The sequence below is a fragment of the Podarcis raffonei genome, chromosome 2 (genome assembly GCF_027172205.1).
Source record: "Podarcis raffonei isolate rPodRaf1 chromosome 2, rPodRaf1.pri, whole genome shotgun sequence".
NCBI classification, from domain to species: domain Eukaryota; kingdom Metazoa; phylum Chordata; class Lepidosauria; order Squamata; family Lacertidae; genus Podarcis; species Podarcis raffonei.
The window spans coordinates 117079560-117099549 of NC_070603.1; the positions used below are offsets into that span (position 1 = coordinate 117079560).

At 46.8% G+C, this 19990-nt stretch overlaps 1 protein-coding gene across 3 annotated transcripts; it reads right to left on the minus strand.

Moving 5' to 3' along the window:
• Positions 1–1481: 1481 nt before the first annotated feature.
• Positions 1482–19423, minus strand: LOC128409051 (zinc finger protein RFP-like). Of its 3 annotated transcripts, none has more exons than XM_053379245.1 (8): positions 18542–19423; positions 17151–17246; positions 14692–14922; positions 13619–13641; positions 12734–12852; positions 11654–11686; positions 9143–9172; positions 1482–2276 (listed from the first exon to the last, which is right to left on the minus strand). In XM_053379245.1, exons 1-8 carry the CDS (start codon positions 18971–18973, stop codon positions 1756–1758), a joined length of 1485 nt encoding a protein of 494 aa, XP_053235220.1. In that variant the 5' UTR covers positions 18974–19423; the 3' UTR covers positions 1482–1755. The 3 variants fall into 3 exon arrangements, with proteins under 3 accessions (XP_053235220.1, XP_053235219.1, XP_053235221.1); XM_053379244.1 differs by lacking the exon at positions 11654–11686 and adding an exon at positions 10377–10409 and having other exon boundaries at positions 18542–19418; XM_053379246.1 differs by lacking the exons at positions 9143–9172; positions 11654–11686 and adding an exon at positions 10377–10409 and having other exon boundaries at positions 18542–19058.
• Positions 19424–19990: the final 567 nt, after the last annotated feature.

The following is a 19990-nucleotide window of genomic DNA, read 5'->3' on the forward strand; positions in this document are numbered from 1 at the left end:
TTAGGGACACAGCCAACATTTGTCCATTCTAGGCAAAATGGCCACTCCAGTCAGCTTCTCCCTGGGGTTCCCAATGTGGCCTTTGGCCCCTCCCATTTGTAATGAGGGCTGCTTTTTTGACCAAGGATGGTGTGGAAGGGGCTGCGTGGTGTTGCCTGTCAGCAGTGGGGGTGGGCATTGGGCCAGACCCCCAGCTCAGGGTGCCCGGGGAAAGGGGTGCGTGCCACTGCCAAGAAGCAGGAGAAGGTGCTGGAGGTGACCGAGGGCAAGTGATAAAACCAAGCCAAAGTGGAGGGGATTAGGGCTTATCTGCTCCCCCCGCCAATAATATTTTTATTCAAGTTGGCGCCCATGCTTGTAAAGATCGGTTGCTGGAGGCTGCAGGGGGGGCAAGGCTGCTTTTGCTCTCTAGTCATCCTTGCAGGTTTCCCACAGGTGTCTGGGTGGCCCCTCTTGGGCGCTGGATCAAATGGGACACTTTTGTGTCCTTCCTTCCACGGGGTGAGTGGAGGCTCACAGGGAAATGTACGATGACACACAAACGAGGCCAACATCATGTAGGGGATGGAGGAAGGGGAGGCAGCCCTTGGGGGGGGGTGTCTTTATTTCATCATGTGCCACCACCCCGTGGAAAACGCAGGGAAAGGAGAGCAGGCTGCACTGGTCAGTAGTCAGTGGCCCTGATAGTGGAGCCAGAGAGTCCTGCCTGATCTTTGAGAGGGGTCAATTCCACAGGCATGTGTTGTTCTAGCTCTTAGTATCCCAGGATAGAAATCAGATGCACCTGCTGCCGAAATGACGCTCCTTGGGGGAGCACTGTGTATTTGGGGTGGGGCTCAGGAACACAGGGAAGGTGCCCTGCGTAATGTATGGGGCAGCACAGGCCATGGAGCCCCTTCCGGAAGCTGCTGGACTGCAATTCCCATCCTCTCTGTCCCCTGGCCATGCTGATGGGTCAGAGGGGAGTTGGAGTCCAGCATTATCCAGAGGACACCCCATTTGATGCCCCCAATATACAGAATCCAGCCTGTAAATATGGAACGTTAATGCATCCACTCAAAACACATTTAACTGAGCAGAAGCCGCACTCAATGCAATAAGGTTTACTTCTGACAACGTGTGGAGATGGCGAGGCTGTATTTGCAGAGGCCATTTGAAGATGATGCCCTGTTCAATTTCTTTTTCTTTCTCTTCCCGTCTGAGGTCTCCAGAGCAAGGAGCTATCCTGCCTGACGTGGGGGAAGGGGTTCGTTTTTTAGTCATCTATTAATCCAATGATGCATGCATTTTCACAGCTGCATAAGGTCTTGTGGGGAGAGGAAGGTTTCCTAGAATTGCGGAGTTGTGAGGGGTCCTGAGGGTCATCTATTCCCACCCTCTGCAGTGCAGGAAACATTTGCCCATGTGGGGCTCAGACCCACAACCGTGGGATTGAGAGTCTCGTCCTCTGCCAAATCAGACATCTCAAAAGGAAAACAAGATTGAAGGTGAGAAAATTTATTAGGACTCCTAAAAGTGTGACTGTCTCTCTAAGAAGTAAGCTGCAGAGGGAATTCTGGGAAAAGGAAGGAAAATGCAAAGCAAGAGCAACCCATTTTTGTTTTGTTATTTCTGCTGATTTTGACTGGAATGAATCCTCTCAAAGGGCTCTTGGAAAACTGCCCAATGTGCTCTTGGCGGGTAAATGTTTTTTATATCAGTCACTCTGGTCTGGAGAGAAACTTCTGCTGGGCCTGAGAGGCAGATTTAGTCTCCTCAGGAGATACTGAGGTGGGTTTTATAATTTCCCCACAGATGAAAGAAAGGGAGGAGGGTCTCGCCAGAGAACGAGGCTCCTGAGAACGTGTAGAGTTTGGCTCCTGAGTCAGCGTCAGAAAAAGACACACGTCCCCCTTCATAGTCCAGAGTCACCCGGATCCTCCTGGGCTCCTCACTCAGGGACAGATGAGAAGGAAAATGGGATGTCCAGGCCCAGTACTTCTCTCTCAACTTCTCCACAGCCCAGATCCCTTCCTCAGGCCTTAAGGAGAAGCTGCCCTTTCTCCTCACAGACTTCCTGGCAACCCCCAAAACCCACAATTCCCCAATTCCCACAGTGACTTCCCAGAAATGTCTGCCTGCTGTGAATCCCTCACGTCCCAACACACAAAGCCAGTCACTGAATCTCTCAGGATTATCAGGCAGGGCTTGAGGTTTTTCTCCCCTTCTCACGCTTTTCTGATCCTCGGACAGGATGAGCCTGGGATGGGCTGTGTCTGGATCCAGAGTGACATTTGCTGTGGGGGAGAGGATGAGGGAAAGAGAAGATTAGGCAGAGTCAGCCAAGAGACAGAAACGGACATCTTGATAATAATAATACTAATACTAATTGTTGTGACGTGGGGTTTGTGATTTCAGCTCTCTTGACATAATATGCTGGAGACAGTTCTGTAGTAACATTTCTTTATTAGAGCAAACAAGACTGAGAACTGAGGAGGGGAGAGCTACATTTATAGGGACAGGGAACTAACTAGAAAGGATACATTTTGGAGGGAACAATATCAGGCAATCACAGTCCTGCCTTTTGGAGGAAACCAATAAGACAGAGGATCCAAATACAGCAGCTTAAATGAACCAATAGTAGCTGTACCCTCTGGAACCAAAAGGCAGTTACTTTACCCTAATGCAAATACAGACAATAATAATACAGATATAAAATCCTTTGACTCAATACACAACACCCCTCCCCCCCTAGTGAGCACCGCAGACGTAATCTCTCAGGTACTGTGGGGTCCTACAACTTCTACTTGATCTCCTGACAACAGGTGTTGCCGGTTCTGGATTGGATGTTACCTGTGGTAGGGGGGGTGCTATAGGGGTTTCGTCAGGAACAGATGGAGTCCCAGACATCGCAGGGTCCCCTACCTGTACCTCATCATCCTGAGGACTAGCAGACCCTGGTTCATTTGCTGAAGCCCCTGGTGACTGCACCTCTGGGCCATTTTCACTCTGGTCTTGCAGCTCTGCGTCGTTAGCCGGGGATGAATTATCTGACCCCTCCCTGCTGAGTGCCCGGCGCCTCAGCTGATCTATATGTCTCTTCCAAACTTGCCCATTTTCCAAGGTCACATAATAGGACACAGGTCCACTAGTCCGGGTGACCACACCAGCCACCCACCGCGAACCTCGTGAATAGTTCCTCACCCAGACCAGATCTTCAGGGGCGAGATACCTTGTTGTGTCAGCCTCAGCCTGGGGGGTTGCTCTTGAATTACGGTTTGGCATTTTATCGGGGTGGACATAATCCAGCACCGTTACCAGTCTTCTACCCAAGAGCAGCTCAGCTGGCGACTTGCCCGTCGCAGTACAGGGCGTCGCATGCTGCAAAAATAACATTCGCGCAATGCGAGCTGACCAGTTACCCTCCATTAAGCGCACAATGGATTCTTTGGCTGTTCTTACCATGCGCTCAGCCTGCCCATTGGAGGATGGGTGAAAGGGTGCGGATGTGACCCCTCTTATGAAGTTATCAGCCAAGAATGCCCTGAATTCTTGGGATACAAAAGCTGCCCCATTATCTGATACAATGGTCTCAGGTAACCCGTGGGTTGCAAACAGCTGCCTCAACACCTTGATTACGGCAGCTGATGCCATGCTAGGGACCATCGCCACTTCTAACCACTTGAAATATGCATCGACGATAACCAAAAAGACCTTCCCCTGGAATGGCCCAGCAAAATCTAAGTGCAGCCGGCTCCAGGGAGATCTGGACTGCTCCCACCAGTGAACTGGTGCTCTGGCCACTTCTGGCCGCACCTCTTGGCATGCCTTGCATGTTCGTACCCATTGTTCTATGTTCTGGTCCATTCCAGGCCACCACACATAACATCGGGCTAGCGACTTCATCCTGACCATTCCCGGGTGTCCCATGTGAAGCGTCTCAAGAACCCTGTTTCTCAGTGGTGCTGGGATGATCACCCTATCTCCCCACAGGAGACAACCCTTATGCATGGACAACTCGTGCTGCCTTGTCGCATAAGGCCTGAATTTGTCTTCATGCGGACCACCTGGCCACCCCCTCCCCACCCAAGTGAGCACACGGGAGAGGACAGCATCTTTCCTCGTTTTCTCAGCTATATCAGTAGCCGTTACAGGAGCCCCCGGAAGTGTTTCCAGCATCATTATATGCTCCGCTGGAGCAGGATCCTCATTGCTCCCGCCAGGAAGAGGCAATCGACTCAGCGCATCAGCGTGGCACAACCGTTTCCCCGGCACATGGGTCAAGGTGTACTGGAACCCGTTCAGGAATATAGACCAACGCAACATTCTGGGGGAGAGAATTTGTGGCGTTTGTTTGTTCGGGTTGAACAACCCTGACAGTGGTTTGTGGTCCGTTTCAATGGAGAAATGGCGACCATACACATAATCATGGAACTTTTTGATTCCTGCCACAATTGCAAGAGCCTCTTTGTCAATTTGAGCATAGTTGCGCTCCGTGGGCGACAACGTACGGGAATAGAAAGAGATGGGCTTTTCCGACCCATCCGGTTCCCTGTGACTCAGCACCGCCCCCAGGCCGTATTGAGAGGCATCACATGCCAGGACCAGTGGCTTCGACTCATCATAATGAGCAAGGACGCTCCTGCTACTCAGCATTCCTCGCAAGGAGTCAAAAGCCTTCTGCTGCCCCTGCCCCCATCACCACACATTCTTTTTCTGCAACAGTCGATGTAATGGTTCAGCTACCGAAGCTTTCTGGGGTAAGAACGAATGATAAAAGTTAATAAGTCCCAGGAATGACTGCAACTCCGTCTTGTTCTGTGGTCGTGGTGCCTCGATGATGGCCTTAATCTTAGCATCTGTGGGGTGGATGCCTGATGCATCAATTTTAAACCCCAAGAAATCCACAGTTGGCACCCCAAAACTGCATTTTTCCTTTTTCAGTTGCAACCCCACCTCCTTGAACTTGAGCAACACTGCACGGACACGCGCAACCAGTTCCTGTGGGTCTTTTCCAGCAATCAAAACGTCATCAAAAAATGGCAAGACCCCCGGCAGACCTCTTAACAGGCGTTCCATGAGCTCTTGAAAAATCCCTGGGGCCACACAAACTCCAAATTGTAATCTGTTAACTCTGAACGCCCCTTTATGTGTGACAATAGTCTGTGCTTCCGCTGATTGTGGGGTTACTGGCAGCTGTTGGTAAGCTTGTGCCAGGTCAATTTTGGCGAACACCTTGCCCCCAGCCAGTTTAGCCAACAGATGTGATACGACTGGAATGGGGTAGGAATTTCCCCTGAGTGCCTTATTGATAGTACATTTGTAATCTGCACAGATCCTGACTTCCCCATTTGCTTTAAGGGGCGTGACGATTGGAGTCTCCCATTTAGCAGAGTCCACGGGTGAGAGAACTCCCTGCTTGACCAATTTATCCAGCTCTGCTTCGATCTTGGGTTGCAGTGCAAATGGCACTCGCCTTGGTTTGAGTCGGATTGGGGCCACCCCAGGGTCCAATTCGAAGTCAACTGGGGGCCCTTTATAACAACCCAGTTTTCCATTAAAGAGACCAGCAAATTCTTTGCATAATACCTCGCTCATCTCAGGGCAGGTTTGGATTGAATTAAGCCCTGATATACTCAGTCCCAGGGCGGGGAACCAGTCAGTGCCCAGGAGACTGGGGCGACTGCCCTTTGCAATCACCAGTTTGAGTACCGCCTGTTTGTCCCGGAACTGTACTCTCACGGCACACATTCCCATGACATGGATGCGGCCCGCTGAGTATGACTGCAAAGTTGCCGGGAAGGGCTCCAGAGGGGGCAACTTACCCCTGGGGAAGAATGTCCTCGCGGTCTGGTCCAACACGATAGTGAATCCAGATCCGGAGTCCACCTCCATGTCGCACAGCTGACCCTCAATCTTCACCTTGACGTGTGCCTTGCCTTGCGCTGGAAACTGCACAACCCTCCCGTTGATCTCCATTACGTAGTGGCAGTCCTTTAGAACATGGTTTGCCGTGGACGGTCTGCGATGCTCCAGTCTAGGTGCTCCTGTCGCTCCCAACGCTGCCGATCTACAGACCCTGGCGATGTGACCTGTCTTCCCGCACGTCCGGCACATAGCATCCCGGAAACGACAACTCTTCCGCTCATGGTTTCCGCCACAACCAGGGCACCTGCCTCGGTGATCTTTGTGCACTGTGCAGGCCTGACGCACTGACTCGACCCCACGGACTGGGCTTTGGCTCGGAGTAGCCTCTAGCTCGTCCATGGCATGCGCAACTTCTATCTGTGGCTTAGGGGCCTTGCGACTGGCATCAAGCTCCTCTCTTTCATAATTCTCCGTGGCGGTGGCCTCCTTCAAGGCTGAAGCAAGGGTAACCTCTTCTTTAGCCACAATGCGTCTTCTGGCTTTCTTGCTGCTCAGACCACCGATAAACCGATCCAGGAGAGTCTCTTCCAGATCATGGAAGTCGCAGTGCTGAGCGAGCTTCCGCAGTTCAGCTAGGAATGCAGATACAGACTCCCCAGCACGCTGCTGCCTCTTATGAAACTCCAACCGCCGGGCCATCTTGGTCTCAGTAGGCGCCAAATGGCTTGTCAGGCAGGCAAGAATATCTTTGAGAGGTGTCTTCACTTAGCTTCGCTGGAGCAAGCAATGCCTTGGCCAGCTTGAAGGTCTCAGGCCCACAGTAGCTCAGGAATGTGGCCCTTCTTTTGCTGGCATCGGTGATCCCTTGAGCCACTGCGAAGAACTCGAAGCGTTCAACGTAGTCTTCCCACGTGTGGGGCTCTGATGGCTGGAAGGGCTCCAATACCCTTGGACTCTCCATTGTCCTGTGGGCAGGGTCGTCTTCTCAGCTGGCCAGTGAGTCTTGTTCTTAGCTACAATCCGGACTCTGAGGCAGGGCTGCGTTTAACCGCTCCTCAGCATTCCGGATCCCAACTTCGTCGCCAGTTGTTGTGACGTGGGGTTTGTGATTTCAGCTCTCTTGACATAATATGCTGGAGACAGTTCTGTAGTAACATTTCTTTATTAGAGCAAACAAGACTGAGAACTGAGGAGGGGAGAGCTACATTTATAGGGACAGGGAACTAACTAGAAAGGATACATTTTGGAGGGAACAATATCAGGCAATCACAGTCCTGCCTCAATACACAACACTAATAATAATAAACAACCCCGAAAAACCCAGATTCCATTTCAGAGGAATGGGATTTATTTGGATCACATGCAAGACTGAGACTCCTTGCAGACTTTCATCAGAATAAATATGTTGTGTATTGAGTCAAAGGATTTTATATCTGTATTATTATTGTCTGTATTTGCGTTAGGGTAAAGTAACTGCCTTTTGGTTCCAGAGGGTACAGCTACTATTGGTTCATTTAAGCTGCTGTATTTGGATCCTCTGTCTTATTGGTTTCCTCCAAAAGGCAGGACTGTGATTGCCTGATATTGTTCCCTCCAAAATGTATCCTTTCTAGCTAGTTCCCTGTCCCTATAAATGTAGCTCTCCCCTCCTCAGGTCTCAGTCTTGTTTGCTTTAATAAAGAAGTGTTACTACAGAACTGTCTCCAGCATATTATGTCAAGAGAGCTGAAATCACAAACCCCATGTCACAACAAAGTATCTTCCTTGTTGGTTTTTAAATCAGTTTCCTTCACTTTCTTATATTCAATGTGTATTGTCCCTGCCCTCCTCTCAACCCAGGCATTTTCTAAGGGGAAAAACCACCCAGGAACCCTTTTACTCATCTCTTCTGTGTTATCTAAGGAGAAAGAGAGGAGAATTGGAGGAGGCAGGAGAGGAGAGAAGCTGCTTTCCTCTGATAATATCTGTGGGAAATGGCCTTTGGGGACCTCTGGGTTGGGGTGGGGGATGAGGACCCCCCTGTTCTAACAACAACAACAACAACATTTACCTACTGCCCTTCATCCATCAGTCTCGGGGTTGTTCCCAGAATAAAAATACAACACAAAACCATATACTGTATAGGGGGTTATGTTCTGGGCCCTCGTGCCCATAAGTGAAAATTGTGTTACGCGGGGAGCCTGTTTATTCCTGCTCACCATCTCTCTCACCCACTTGGTCTCTCCTTGCCTTCCTCCCCACCATCTTGGAAGTTTGGGGCTTGCCGCCAGGGAAGAGAAGTCAGGTGGCAGGGCAATTTTACAAAGGACTTATTAATCCATGCTTCTCTTTTGGAATTAATATAAACCATAAGACTAGTTCCCTGGGGGAAAGGGGGAATAACTCAAAAGGTTACCAATCAGGGGCTGAGACAGTCATAATAGGCAAGTGTAGAGTTGCCATATTTTGAAGAGCAAAAAAGAGGACACATTTGCCAACTTCTACTCTTAACCATGGATCGCTATGACGACATTCATTTTAAATCCCCCTACTCTATGTAGGCTTTCGAAGCTGTGATATACTGCTAGTAGCAATGTTCTTAACTTTCAACAACAACAACAACAACAACAACAACAATAATACATATTGCTCCCTCGCTTGCCACATTAAAGTATTTGGGCTCATGTTCACATCTTTGTGAACGCAAGTGTGCACAGAACAATTTATTAAACTGTTAAACATGTACATATGGACTCTCCTTAAGGGCAGGGGGGTGTTAACTCTTGCCCTCCCAGACTCTTTCCTCAAGATCTTGTAGCTGAGCCAGCATCCTTTTAGTTCAGCCACAAGAGAAGGGTTTTATACAGTATGTGGCTAGCTTAAGATGCTGCTCTGTTGCGATTCTTTGCTCTAGGCTAGCTTAGCTGGGTGCCTTAGATCTGAGTCTAATGCATGAGAAAAAATTTCATGGGTTACTGTAAACCAAACCAAACAACCTGAAACATTTTGCCAAATATAAAAATTTTAAAAATCCACCCAGGGGAGAATTTTAATCATGAAAGTAGAGGACCTGTCTGAGAAAAAGAGGACATGTGGCAACCAGTCCTGAAAAAGGTCACATGGAAAAGCAACCCAACTCTCTCTAGGCAGGGATGAAACTCTTCCCTCTTTTATCTGATCCTTCTGGGCAGTTTCTCTCCCCCCCTTCTGCACCTTTAAATCCACCCTCTCTTCCTTTGTGGTACAAACAGCAGGGGCCAGAGTCAAGCTGTACAAAAGAGACTCTTGTGAATTGGGGTCTCCATGTGAAATTTACCTCTCTGAAGATTTCTGAATGACTGAACATCTGAGGAAGCAAAAAGACAGGCTTAACAGGCTACAATGCAATAGCTAAATAAATTAAATCTTTTTTACAAAACATCACCATAACATAGCATCTGTTGTTTCCTTATTTCAAGCAAAAGATTAAATCTTAGAACAAATAATTGCAAAGACGACAGCTGTAGGTCTAAGTAGTGATGTTAAATATTCTCCAAAAGATTATTCTTGAGAATGTAATATCACTAAGCCTAAGGAATTAAAACCATTAATGTGTTTAGTTGTAATTCCTGCATTGCAGGGGGCTGGACTAGATGATCCTTGGGATCCTTTCAAACTCTGCTATTCCATGATTTCATGGGAAAATCAGAAAGGTTGAACCACACTAGAAAATGGCAGAATACAATCATTCAAAATCCACAAATGAAATGGGGATCTGAACTGGATGGATGAAGAAAGGTTTAACATCTGCCCCAAATAAACTGGTGGGGGAAAGCTGTTGAAACTGGAATTTCCAAGTATGCTGACAAACCAAATTGCAGAGGGAAAATCGGCAGAGCTTTGCACTGTACTTCCAAGGGTCTCGTGCAATGGGGAGTCCTCCCTCATGGAATGGGGCTGATCTCAAAAGAACTGTGGGAACTCTGAGGAGATGGGGATGGCTGAAGCACGAGAAATGGCTGGTGAGGTTGAAACTCTGAGGAAAAGGCGGCTCAGGCCTTGGCTCTGCTGCTGGGAGACCAGCCTGGCAGGAGGCGGAGGAGGGACTGGGTGCTTGTGGGTGCCCTTCTTAACACACTTATTCCTTATACATGAGAACTCGACAAAATGGACATTGGACTGACCCTGCAGGATTCTCCTTAAGGGCTTTTGTAACATATTGTAAGGCTCTGAGGCTTTTCCCCACAATCAAGCAGTATATAAATTTTATGAAAGAAAGCAAAATCTATAAAATTAAGGGGAAAACCACATTAATAGTCTATAGGCAAGAAAGGAACCCAGACTGGTGTGCAGGTTCTTCTCAGGGACAAGCTCTGCCCCCAATCCAAGCCTTCAACCTCCCTCCCAGTTCATTCACGGGACAGACAAAGAACCCAAACACCACTAGAGGACTGTTACCCAGAGTTACACCATTGATGGGGGTCCCAAAGTCTGCAGAAAAGATGGTTCAACAGCCATGAAATATCAGTCCCCATCCCTCCTGTCAAATTGTTCCTCCCCTGTAAATTTACCTTTCTGAATCTGTTCACTGAATAGCAGAGCATCTGAGGAAGCAAAAAGATATAAAGTGTAAGGGCAACACTCTTCCACCAGAAATAAATCTCCATACAAAAGTAACGCTTCGTAACGTAGCATCTTCAAATTCAAGAAAAAGATTAAGAAGTAGAAAAAATAATTATAAACAAGAAAATCATAGGAAGAATCTATGAAAACCACGAAAGCTTTAAAACTCCATAATCATAAAGCAAGCTTACAAATAAGAGAATAAAAATATTCAGCATGAATCCTGCTGGTCTCTGAACTTTGTCCCTAAATTGGGCTCTACATTGGAGGACTGGAGGAGAGGCAGAGCAATAGGAATCCCGTCAAGGGATGCAGAGGGGAGATGGAGGCAGCCTTAACATCTTCCCCAAGTAAAGTGGGGGGGGGGGGAAATTGTGAAACACATGTAGAAGCAAAGGTTGCTGTAGAAGGACTGGCAGAGCTCTCGTGCAAAAGGAAACCCTTCCTCACAAACCTTCTACAAATCTTTAAGGTTCTTCACAAGCATAATTGTGCCCTTTGGGGCTCATGTACTCTTGCTTCCATCCTCAGAAAACCAGAAATGATACTCCATACTAGAAAATTGCAAAATAAAATCAATTTGAATTCATGAATGAAATAGAGATCCATACTGGATGACTGGAAGGCCGGAAGTGCCATTTCCACCTTTTAAAAAGATCCCAAAGAGAGCTGAAGGAACGTTAAGATCTGACCCAAGTATAAACAGGTGGGTAATAGCTACTGAAGCTGGCATTTTCAAGCATGATGACAAACCAAATTCCAGAGGAAGAATTGGCAGAGCTTTAAAATGTAATTCCAGGGGTTTCATGCATTGGGAAGTCCTCCTTCATTGAATGGGGTCGATCTCATAAGAAGTGTGAGTCCTTTAAGACTCTTGAAAGGTACTATATATCAAGCAATATATAAATTTTATGAAATAGATAAAAATAAAAGTAAAAAATCAAGTGGAAAACCAGTGAAATGACAGGCAGGAATGGAACTCTTCCATTAGTCCCAGACTGATGTGCAGGTTCTTCACAGGGAACAGCTCTGCCCCCAATCCATGCCTTCAAACCCTCTCCAGTTCATTCATGGGACATAGAAAGAACCCAAACACCACTAGAGGTCTGTTACCCAGAGTTACGCCATTGATGGGGGTCCCAAAGTCTGCAGCACAAATGGTTCAACACCCATGAAATATCAGTCCCCATCCCTCCTGTGAAACTGTTCTCCCCATGAAATTTACCTTCCTGAAGCTGTTCTTTGAGCAGCAGAGCATCTGAGGAAGCAAAAAGGTATAAAGTGTAAGGGCAACACTCTTCCACCTGAAATAAATCTCCATACAAAAGTAACGCTTCATAACGTAGCATCTTCAAATTCAAGAAAAAGATTAAGAAGTAGAAAAAATAACTATAAACAAGAAAATCATAGAAAGAATCTATGAAAACCACGAAAGCTTTAAAACTCCATAATCGTAAAGCAAGCTTACAAATATCAGAATAAAAATATTCAGCATAAATCCTGATATTCATTGAGTTTTGTCACTAAAATTGGTGTCTATAGTGGAGGGCTAGAGAGGAGGCAGGACAATAGGAATCCCGTAAAAGGATGCAGAGGGGAGATGGAGGCAGCCTTAACATCTTCCCCAAGAAAAGTGGTGGGGGGAATCATTAAAACTAAAATTCTGAAACATAAGGAGAAGCGAAAGCTGATGAGGAAGGATTGGCAGAGATCTCATGCAAAAGGAATTCCTTCCTCACAAACCTTCTACAAATCTTTCAGATTGTTAACAAGCATAATTGTGCCCTTTGAGGCTCATGTGCTCTTGCTTCCACTCTCAATGTGGGAACTCTCAGGATATCTTGAAGGCTGAAGCCCTAGATATGGCAGCTGCAGGGGGACGTCTGAGGAGGAGACGGCTCAGGCCTTGGCTCCACGGCTGAGAAACAAGCCTGAGCAGGAGGCAGAGGGGGAACTGGGGGCTTCTCAATGCCCTTTGACTCCACTCAGAGCAGAAGAACCTCCAAAAGACAAACTCAGATTGTGTAGACGGGGAAACACAAGGAAAAGGAGGTTCTGTATAATTGTAAACAGATGCACATTGCAGGAAAAAATCCTGACTTTGCTCTACACTCTGGTTCAGGCTTTCTTTCCCAGCGTCACAATATACATGGGCCATTCTGGGGGACAGGAAATGAAGGCTGGAGCACCAAGAAGGAAGGTATCCTGGGGTTACTCAATTCCATGCAATAAGAGCCTGGCATGTCCAGTTCTGAAGAAGTAACAGAATTCCCAGTGTGAAATCCTGGCAGCCATTTTTCATTACCTTCCCATTGTCTCATTGTATCCTCCACAAGGTGATTTAGATCACAGGATTCCAAGATCCTGTTCCTCAGCTCTGGAGGGAAAGCCAGTGGCTTCTCTGGACTCTCTCTTTCCTCATACCTGATGAAAAGAAAAACAATGAATGGCCCCATTGTGGCCCCATCTCCCTAATTATTGCAGGAGATTTCAATAACATGAACAAAGTTGAAGTTCATTTCCCAACAGGTAATTTCAGGATTCAGCTTCATCTCTTGACACCCACCTCCAAGCCCTGGTCAGTGGCTTCGTAAGGATGCTAAACAGCACAAGGGACAAGATGTAACCCCAAGCGACACCACCAGAGGGCTCCCATGGCTTCCAAAAATGCTGCCCCCTAACAACTTTCTGGGAAGATGCCAGGACTTAAGAACCAAACCCCTGAGGTGGAATGCCTGCAGCCCCTCCCTCCCTGAGCTTCTCCAGAGGATGTGAGTGATGTCCAAAGCTGCCAAGAGTTGGGTGGCTGCTACTTGGACAAGATGCTACTTGGACATTGAAATCTGTTGGTACATCCTGAGCTCTTCCCAAGCATCTTTGGCACTTTCTCTTCTAGATGTTTGAAATTACCAAAAAGTCCATGAGCAGAAAGTTCAAGAGAAAGAAAAGAGCCCCCATCCCTTTGTGAAGTGATGTGGGGAGGGAGGGAGGAGGCAGCTGACCTTGAACCTTGGAGGGAGAATTGGGGGGCTACAAGTTCCAAAGAGGGGGCCCTGCTTTTACCTGTGAGGTGCTGCCGGGAGTGAGTCCTACAGTCTCCCCCCTTGCAGCCCCTGGAGGGCCATGTCTGAGGTTCTTGCATCCCGGCCTCATGGAGTGATACTAATGGAAATGAGCCAGATCCACTTACCTCTGCAAGGTCCTTCTCACATCCTAGAGGGAAAAGGAGAAGGGAATTCACTGCACACCACAGGCCACACTAGGAAGACCCCCTCAGACCCTGCCCCTCGGATGTCAGTCTGCCTGGCACATGCCAAGGTTTTGGGTAGGGATGGCGGAATCAGCCAGTTTGGGTTTCTCACAGCTTTTATTTTTCCAATCTGAAATTATTAATTGTTCTGATTTCAAGTTCTCCACATATCCATAATTTAATAACTTTAATCCAGTTTGCATTGTGTGATTCAGACATACATAAGCCTACAGGATAATCCTGCCAGGGCACTGTCCCAGTCCCCAAATTTCAAATTCTATTTTCCATCTGGAAGTAAAAAAAAGCACCTGCAGCATAAAATGCCTCCAGAGGGGTAATAAAAGAGCTCAGTGTTTCTTTGGGCTCATCCACACTTCTGCTTTTCCTGTGCCCAGAAAACACGAGTCCAATTGGTTTTGTCTTTGCCCTGCCACTTTCCCTCAGGAAAAACCTGCTCCTTAGTGTATCATCAAAGCAAACGTCAGTCTGGAGAAAACCTGGCTGAGGTTTGCTCTAATTCAGCAGTAAACAGTGGGTTTTCCTGGAGGAAAGGGGTGAGACAAGCGGCAGTCTGGATGAGTCCCTCTGTCTTGCTCTTTGGTCACTGTGACTGAGCACCATTTTGGGCCAATCTGTATCCATGGGGAAGGGGATCAACCCAGAAGTTGTGGAGGGAATGGGAAGAGAAGCTTGCTCAAGAGACTGGCTCATGTCGGAAGGAGGCCTGAACGCATCCCAGACGAAGCCCCCCACAGCTGAAAGGCATTCGGAGACAAAGCATCAGCAAAGAGCAGAAGATCACCTCCCGTTCCATCAAGAACACAGATGAATCTCTAGTCTGCATTCAGGTGAGTTCAGCATCCCAGGTCTCTTGGATCTTCCTGTCCATTACAAACCTGACTAGAGGCTCCATCATCTGATCCCCTGCACTCCTTGCATACATGAAAGGGGCACAGACAGGATTGGAGGCAGCCTTTTCCTGGAGCCTTGGGCTGTTCCTGCCACCATCTTACCTGCAGGAGTTCACTCGCTGGCTGCTGACTCTTCTCCTCCATCTCCTGGATGATCTTCTCAAGAGAGGAGAGTTTCCTGGAGAGTCTGGCCTGCTGCTCATCCCTTCTCCCTGAAATCTCCTTCTCCACCTCTTCCACATGAGTCAGCAGATGTTTTTCGTGTTCTTCCAGAAACTGGCGCAGTTGTCTGAACTTCTCCACAATCTTCAGCCTCTCCGTTTCTGTTAATTTCTGCAAGAAAAAAGGAGTGTGGAAGATGGTCAGTTTTCAAAACATCAGGAAGAGAATAGTGAGAATTCCACAGGGAGGGCACTTCTGATTCTTCAGAGACATGAAACCAACCTCCAGTGGCTAAAGAAGTAAACATCTATTTTGAGGGGAGGCCCTCTCCATTGCTATTTCTGTTGACTTCTGTTTTGCAGAGGGCTACATCCTAAAGCAAGAAGCATTTTTTCTAGCCATGGATGTTCCCTGCATGTTTTTGGGTATGGCATAACCAGAGTTCATAGTTGTTCAGAGAACATCCAGGGACATAAAACACCTCTCAGTTTAGACTGGTGCCATTTAGGTGTAGAAAGGCAACAGAAACAGAGGAGGAAAGACAATTTTTAAAGTAATATTTATAGTAAATCAGGATTTGAATTGAACTGCTTGCACCCTATCAGCTCACAAGTCCTCAGGCTCCTCCTTGACTGCTATTCACATAATAAATGAAAATGGGAAATAAACTCAATCTATCTGCATTAACTCAATATGCCAGCAAGTTTGGAAAACTCAACAGTGGCCAGAGGATTGGAGAAGATCAGTGTACATCCCAGTCCCAAAGAAGGGCAGTGCCAAAGAATGCTCCAACCAGCACACAATTGCATTCATTTCACATGCTAGCAAGGTTATGCTTAAAATTCTACAAGGCAGGCTTAAGCAGTATGTGGACCAAGAACTCCCAGAAGTGCAAGCTGGATTTCAAAGGGGCAGAGGAACCAGAGACTAAATTGCAAACATGCTGGATTATGGAGAAAGCTAGAGAGTTCCAGAAAAACATCTACTTCTGCTTCATTGACTATGCAAAAGCCTTTGACTGTGTCGACCACAGCAAACTATGGCAAGTTCTTAAAGAAATGGGAGTGCCTGATCACCTCATCTCTCTCCTGAGAAATCTTTATGTGGGACAAGAAGCTACAGTGAGAACTGGATATGAACTGATTGGTTCAAAATTGGGAAAGGAGTACGACAAGGCTGTATATTGTCTCCCTGCTTATTTAACTTATATGCAGAATTCATCATGTGAAAAGCTGGACTGGATGAATCCCAAGCCAGAATTAAGATCGCTGGAAGAAATATCAACAACCTCAGATATGCAGATGACACAACCTTGATGGCAGAAAGTGAGGAGGAAATAAAGAACCTCTTAATGACGGTGAAAGAGGAGAGCGCAAAATATGGTCTGAAGCTCAACGTCAAAAAAACTAACATCATGACCACTGGTCCCATCACCTCCTGGCAAATAGAAGGGGAAGAAATGGAGGCAGTGAGAGATAACTGCAGATGGTGACAGCAGACACAAAATTAATAGACGTCTACTTCTTGGGAGGAAAGCAATGACAAACCTAGACAGCATCTTTAAAAGCAGAGACATCACCTTGCCGACAAAGGTCCGTATAGTTAAAGCTATGGTTTTCCCAGTTGTGATGTATGGAAGTGAGAGCTGGACCATAAAGAAGGCTGATCGCCGAAGAATTGATGCTTTTGAATTTTGGTGCTGGAGGAGACTCTTGAGAGTCCCATGGACTGCAAGAAGATCAAACCCATCCATTCTTAAGGAAATCAGCCCTGAGTGCTCACTGGAAGGACAGATCCTGAAGCTGAGACTCCAATACTTTGGCCACCTCATGAGAAGAGAAGACTCCCTGGAAAAGACCCTGATGTTGGGAAAGGTTGAGGGCACAAAGAGAAGGGAATGACAGAGGACGAGATGGTTGGACAGTGTTCTCGAAGCTACCAGCATGAGTTTGACCAAACTGCGGGAGGCAGCGGAAGACAGGAGTGCCTGGCGTGCTCTGGTCCATGGGGTCACAAAGAGTCAGACATGACTAAATGACTAAACAAAGCTGCATTAAAAGGTGAACTTGCCTAATTTGCAATTGCTGAAAAAATATGGAGACCGAAACAGAGCAATCCTTTGAAATTCACACCTCTGAATTTTTCAAGGTTGACCCAGCCAAGTAATGTTCACACAAAAAATGTATTTATTAGGGTAAAGTACGTATTAAAATATTTATACAAGGAGGTAGCTACCCTAACATCTGATTCCTTTTCAGAATAATAAATGAATAAGCAGACAAAATGGAAAAATGAGAAATGTAGAGAAACTGAAATGGGCAAATTTCCCCATCCCTCCTCAATCCTGACTTGATTTTTAAAATGCTTGTTTGCTGTCTAGTAACAATAAAGACACTTACAAGGAGGTCTTTGCTTTCCTTGTCCAGGTCTGCTTGATAGGCCAGAATTTCCTCTCTCTCTTTCCTCAGAATTTCTAGGTGGCTACAGATCTCTCCCTAAAGAGAAAATGAAAAACTCAGGTTTGATTGAGACAGACAGTTGATGAATGTTATACAGTACTGGCTTCTTGCGCCCAGTGGCCTTGCGAAGTACAGTGGTACCTCGGGTTACATACGCTTCAGGTTACATACGCCTCAGGTTACAGACTCCGCTAACCCAGAAATAATACCTCAGGTTAAGAACTTTGCTTCAGGATGAAAACAGAAATTGTGCGGCAGCAGCAGGAGGCCCCGTTAGCTAAAGTGGTGCTTCAGGTTAAAACAGTTTCAGGTTAAGAACGGACCTCCAGAATGAATTAAGGACTTAACCCAAGGTACCACTGTAGTACACTGAAGGAAATAAAAGTCCATAGGTTTTCAACCTTTCTGGACCAACTACCTTCTTTTCTGCGGCACCCCTGTGGGGCTCAGGGACCCTGTTAGGTTACCCCTTGCTTGCAGAGCTGACATTATTTGCATTGCATGCCACAGAAGCATTTTTGAACGACTGTAGTAGAATAAGTGATTTTTAAAAAGGGATTAAAAGGCATTTTTATATATATATATATATATATATATATATATATATATATATATATATATAAATAAAATAGCACAGGTCCATTTCAAGTTGCCATGAAAAAGTCATCTTTACCCTTGTCTTTGCAGATGCTACTCTGAACCATTGAGTCCTTTGCCATTTGGGGTGGGAGGAGATCCTCAGCAGACCCCCCCCCCACTGAAACCTCATTGCACAGGCCCCACACCACCCCCAGAATAAGCGTGCTCCCCACCAGTAGGTGCTTCCACCCCCACTCCTAATCTGCTTCCAACATATACTTGGGTGGGGGGGATCCTGCACCATCTGGTGAATTCCTGGCCCCCAGCCCCCCCCCCAGCTGATCTCTTGCTGCTCTCTGCTTTGCAAGGCATTGAGGAAACATCCTGCTAGCCAAATGAGACATGTACTTAGTTGTGTATGTGCAATTTACATTTGTAGTGTTCTTAATAAGTACAAAGCAACCTTGCTGGGGGATGTGGACGAGGTTAACCCTTTCTCTCCCCACCATGGTACCAGTTCAAATCTTTGAAGTTGCTGTGATTATTTCAAGGAAAGATCCCTTTGTCACACCCAGCAGAGAGAAAGACTTCAACTCCCTCCTCCCAGCCATCCCAGGAGCCCTCAGCCTTCCCCTTGGCTGCTTCTAACTTAATAAACAATGACTAATTAATGCCATGCCTAATTTGGATCTGAGAATTAAAAAGAAGAATCCAAAGCTATTTCTCCCCCTCAAGATCCAGGGATCTCCTACCTTGTATTCCTCCAAAGCCTCCTTCAGAGGAATCACCTTGTGATTTTCATGTATCCTGGATCTGTCACACACCAGGCAGATGGGGGCTTCGTGGACTTTGCAGAAGAGCTTGAGGGGCTCCTGGTGCTCCTCACAGACTCCTCCTTTTCTTTCTTCTTCTTTCCTTCCTAGAATGCTGAGATTCTTGATTAATTGCAAGAAGTTTGCCAGTTGCCGGTTGGGGATGAGATTATTTTGCTGGACTGTTTCTCTGCACTGAGGGCAGGAAGCCTCTGCCTCCGATTCCTCCCAGCGCTGGATCAAGCAAGACCGGCAGAAGTTGTGCCCACACTCTGGGATGATCACTGGATCCTTAAAATATTCTAGGCAGATGGAGCAAGTGGCTACATCACAAAGATTCTGGACCAGATTCTGCTGCCCAGCAGCAGCCATGGCTCCTTCACGCCAAAGACCCGAGTTAAGTTTCACTTTCTCAGTTTTTAGTCACCAGGAGTTTCCCTTCCTGGAAATAACTCAGAAACTCAGTGACTACGTGATCTTTTTTTTCTTTTTTAAATGTCCCCAGGCCTTTGCAGCTGCTGAATGTTTTCTCAAGGAGCAGCGAATGCTTCTGGATTGCTTCCCATGCTTTTGATTACACACAAACATACAGGTACCTAGTAAGTTGGGGTATTCACACTGTAACATTTTCATTGGTAGGCTTCCTTGTCATTTTTGAATTGGAGAAAATCTGCTGCTGCTCTAAATGGACGGGAGTTCTGATTTAGCAAGCGGGATTTGATTCCATGAAGAAAACTCCTAAAAGTCTGGTTGCTAATTTTAACTTAATCTGTTTTTAGCATGCTGGCAAAGAACTTCAGATTGAAACAGACACTTTCTGCATTGCCTGGTGTCCTCTGTTTGCCTAAGACTACAACTCCCATCATCCCTGGCCAGGACATCTCCAGGTATGCTTGGGAAGGCCCCCGGCCCGAAGACCCTGCAGAGCTAGTGAGATTTATGTCTTAGAAACTCTAGTTGGAAGGAGCTCTGAAGCAATCCTACATCAGGGGGATGGCAGAAAATTAAAACGGCGGCTCTCAACTACCCACCACTGATTCAGAGTGTTGCTGCCACTGCAGCCACTACCAAATGATGGGGTCCACCGGGAGGAATTTTGCCGAGGGTCTTTTCAAACTTGGAGACAGCAGTGGGACACAGTCCGATGTTTGATCACTTGTAAGGAGCATTTCCACGGAACTAGGCCGGGAAACTAGTTGGGCAGCATAAGGAACTTCAGGTCCAAGGATCAAATGCAGTCCTCCACCCCTGACTATCTGGCCCTGTAAGAATCACACCCATCTAAAAGAGAAAGTCCCAACGAAAGAAGACTGGCTTATGAAAATGATGGCATGTGCTGAGTTGGCTAGACTAATTTTGAGAATTAGAGCCTAGCTATGACAGCTAGAA